Source organism: Barbus barbus, assembly GCF_936440315.1.
Source record: "Barbus barbus genome assembly, chromosome: 14".
Classification (NCBI taxonomy): Eukaryota; Metazoa; Chordata; class Actinopteri; order Cypriniformes; family Cyprinidae; genus Barbus; species Barbus barbus.
Genome location: NC_136742.1, coordinates 22,246,391 through 22,249,822, shown reverse-complemented (window position 1 = coordinate 22,249,822; position 3,432 = coordinate 22,246,391). Strand labels below are relative to the sequence as shown.

The 3,432-nt window shown below is 37.9% G+C and overlaps 1 protein-coding gene across 2 annotated transcripts; it reads right to left on the bottom strand.

Moving 5' to 3' along the window:
* LOC306879753 (actin-related protein 2/3 complex subunit 5-A-like) lies at positions 1 to 2,970 on the bottom strand. 2 transcript variants are annotated; one of them, XM_079432930.1, is made up of 4 exons: positions 2,684 to 2,970; positions 1,742 to 1,789; positions 1,210 to 1,386; positions 1 to 1,120 (listed from the first exon to the last, which is right to left on the bottom strand). In XM_079432930.1, the coding sequence occupies exons 1-4, from the start codon at positions 2,849 to 2,851 to the stop codon at positions 1,058 to 1,060; spliced, it is 456 nt and encodes a 151-aa protein (XP_079289056.1). In that variant the 5' UTR covers positions 2,852 to 2,970; the 3' UTR covers positions 1 to 1,057. The 2 variants fall into 2 exon arrangements, with proteins under 2 accessions (XP_079289056.1, XP_079289055.1); XM_079432929.1 differs by having other exon boundaries at positions 1,742 to 1,815; positions 2,713 to 2,970.
* Between the last annotated feature and the right edge of the window lie 462 nt (positions 2,971 to 3,432).

Sequence of the window (3,432 nt, the reverse complement as noted above, 5' to 3'; positions counted from 1 at the left end):
GAGAGTATATAAACATTTTATTAATCGATCACAAAAGCACAAACATAAAAAAAGGAATATTTTGTAAGGCAGTCATTATACTGGTTTGGTTTATTGAGTGTTTTCACTATGTCTTTCTGTATTACTGCATTGTAGAGGCAGGTCCCTGTGATCAGACAATATATCTCAGATCAGACTGGATCAGTAATGATCTGCTTTGAGGCAGTATTTAACATGATTGGCTTAAAAACGCCTCCTGACGCAGTCTGGATACAGACATATGCATTCTGACACACACAATAACAATGGTCCACGGCAATAAGTGCTTTGGAATGCTGACACAGATACATTAAGACAAGATATTAATACTTTATAACAGCATTAGTGAAAGTCACAATTAGTGAGATGGCTCCATCTGCCAAGAAATTCAAACAGATGTTTCATATGATCGGCATTGTAACAATGTCTTATAGGAGTATTTAAGCTAATGCGCTTTGGTTATGAAAAAATAAATACTATGGAGATAACGCCTGGAGATTTAGAACAAATGAGAAGGGATCAGTGATGGGAAGGTTTAATGCACCAGAGAGTATTATTCATAATCCGACAGTCACTGTAGACAGACATCGTGCCTGTGAGACACACCGACCAATCTGTGACTGTTCATTTTAAGCCTTTCTCACACATGCAGACTAAAATAACACGTTACATTTCTCTCCAAGAAGATCGGCAAGTAAATGACTATTAATAATAAAAGGTTATAATAAACTTAAGCAAGATTTTATAAAACTCTAACAAGTCTCTTGTATTCAGATTGCTGAATACAATACAGAAGAGCATAGAAAAGTATTCCTGAGAGAAGCTACTGTAAATCTAGCATACAACTGATGGCACGGTTATGCGTTTTTGACTATGTGAGTGAAGAGTGATATAACAGAAGAGGGTAAAACGCATTGAAATCTGATGAGAGGTCCTCTTCAGTACCCTGTGGAAAGTCATCGCTTTGTTTTGAGTGTCTCAGCAGGATTTCCCGCTGCTGGGTTGTGTTTTTCTGTGCGCTATGCTAACCCACTGCAGTTTACACTGTTTTCCTGGCTGTTAGGACCCTCACGATGCAGCCCACTCCACCTGCAGAGAGAGCCTGAGGAGAATACAGAGGAAGAATTTAACTGCTGACCTCCCACATGCTTTGCTATTAGAACATTACTATTCCATTGCTATTAACCCTACCTTTTCATGCCACTGCAGTAGGACAGCGCTGCTGTTCTCAGAAGGCCGCTCGAACCCCTTATAGATGTATTTCATGAGCAGATCTACTCCATTCTTATCCAGAGACTGAAATCTCTTCTCCATGTCAGTGCTCTTAAAGGAGCTGAGCACCTTCAGCACTAGACCTTCAGCACGATCCTACATCCAGAATGTCAGAAAAATGCAACTGTATGTAGTTTTGTGTATTTTTTCGACTTTGAAGCCCACTACAGTTAAGCGAGAGAAATTCCTTGTAGTTATTACAGTGGATGGCTGTGCATGTGCATTCATTGCTATCCTTTTTGTGGAATGTTGTACTATATTAATGACACCTTGGAATAAGCAAAATGTCAGCAACAAAAACAAATCCAATTATTCATTAAAGGAAAACCATGAATGTGCAACAATTTTATATCCAAAATTATGTTGACCCTGACAACAAAATGTTATGATTTTCTATGATATCAGAGTAAAATCATTTTTTCCTTTTAGGAAAAAAGGTGGCACGACTCACCTTGATGGTCTGATTCTTTGTGTTGATTGGTGGGTTTTTTAACACTGCCTGCAGTGCACCCATAAGGTTCCCTTTGAAGAGTGGAGTTAAGAAAAACACCAGCACTATTTAAATATCTATGCATGAATACATGCTGCTTTACAATATCCAAATGCTGTGGACATGCTGCACTTTTAGAAACAGGAAATAAGGCCCTGGGTACTCCAAAACTGACATATAAGGACATGAATTCAACTTCCTTATACTATATAATGCAACCGTTTCAAATGACAGAAGAACCTAATATTTACAACCCCCACACCGTTTGAAACTAGTATGTTGTAGTTAACAATCACCATCAGCATAATACTTAGTAATCAGCATCTTTTTTCACAAACAGTTTTGTTAAAAAGAATGTCTGGAACGTTAAGACAGGCCTGGACATTTCAGAGGACTGAATATGAGCTAATGCATGTTCATAATGCAGCACGAGCGGTCAACGAAACTAGACAAGCATGTTTGGGACGATTTTCGCTTCACTTATAAACTATAAAAGCTTAAAAATAGACAACGCTATCAATATTACATGACACTGGATCGGTGCCTGTCCAGTAAAATAAACGTGAATGAGTGGAATAGTGCAAAGAAGCCAGTTGAGTCTGTGTGGGGTCTTCTGCAGGCCAGCTGGTGTCTCAGGCTACTCATGAATTATGAACAGCAAATCAGTGCATATAATGTTGATGTAAAACTGGCTGCGAGCAAAATGAAATCTTTTTAGTCTACTTGTTAATAAGCACTTTTTGCTTCAATTGTTTCAATGCATTTTTTTTTCAGGAAAATATATAATTGGCCGTATTATATCCATTGCTGATGTCATAATTACCCACTCAAGCATAAAGCACAAGGAAATTATTTACATGAGCTAGTGCCACTGAAAATACAAGACTATTTTATATAATGCACATGTTGGCTGGTGAATAAAAAAGGATATTGTCTGATGAGAGAATCCACCTCTGCCTCATCTGGACCCTGCTGGTTTTCTCCTCCCTCTTCCTCGTCCACAAACTTATTCTCGTCGTATTCATCCACATCCACTTTACGGAAACGATCGGACACCGTATTCTTTGACATGATGAAGGCTATTTATTCCCCGTCTGGTGTTCAGCTAAACGATATGTTTTGCATAAACACAATCTAACAGTCGTCTATGCTAAACCAGACTGGCGACTCCTGCAGTAGTCAGTGGTGGACTCCCATCACTTCCGCATAGCGCGCCCTCTATCGGGAACACCGGTGAACTGAAGCGCCTCTCTGACCCCAGCAAACATCCAATGGGACTGCGAGACGACTTAAAATTGTTTAAAGTAATTAATAATTAAATAAACTCAATTACTACAAAATCACAATGTTCAATTAGGCCACAAACGTCTGTTGATATTTTGAACAATTCTACAATTCTTGAAATTTCTGTAATAACAAATTTAGTCGTGGTTGTGGCTGTTAACACTTTTCATTTCACGTTCCGTTATCAACAATGAGGGGCCTTTTAAGATTTTTTAAAAAGAAGCATATAAAATAAATAAAATTTTTGAGAATCAAAATATTTTCTGCTTCTGTCCATAATTGAAAAAAATATTAAAATGTAATATAATTGTATATTATAATAATATTCATGGCTCGACATTAACGCTTGTCCGGGACAAGTGCATGTT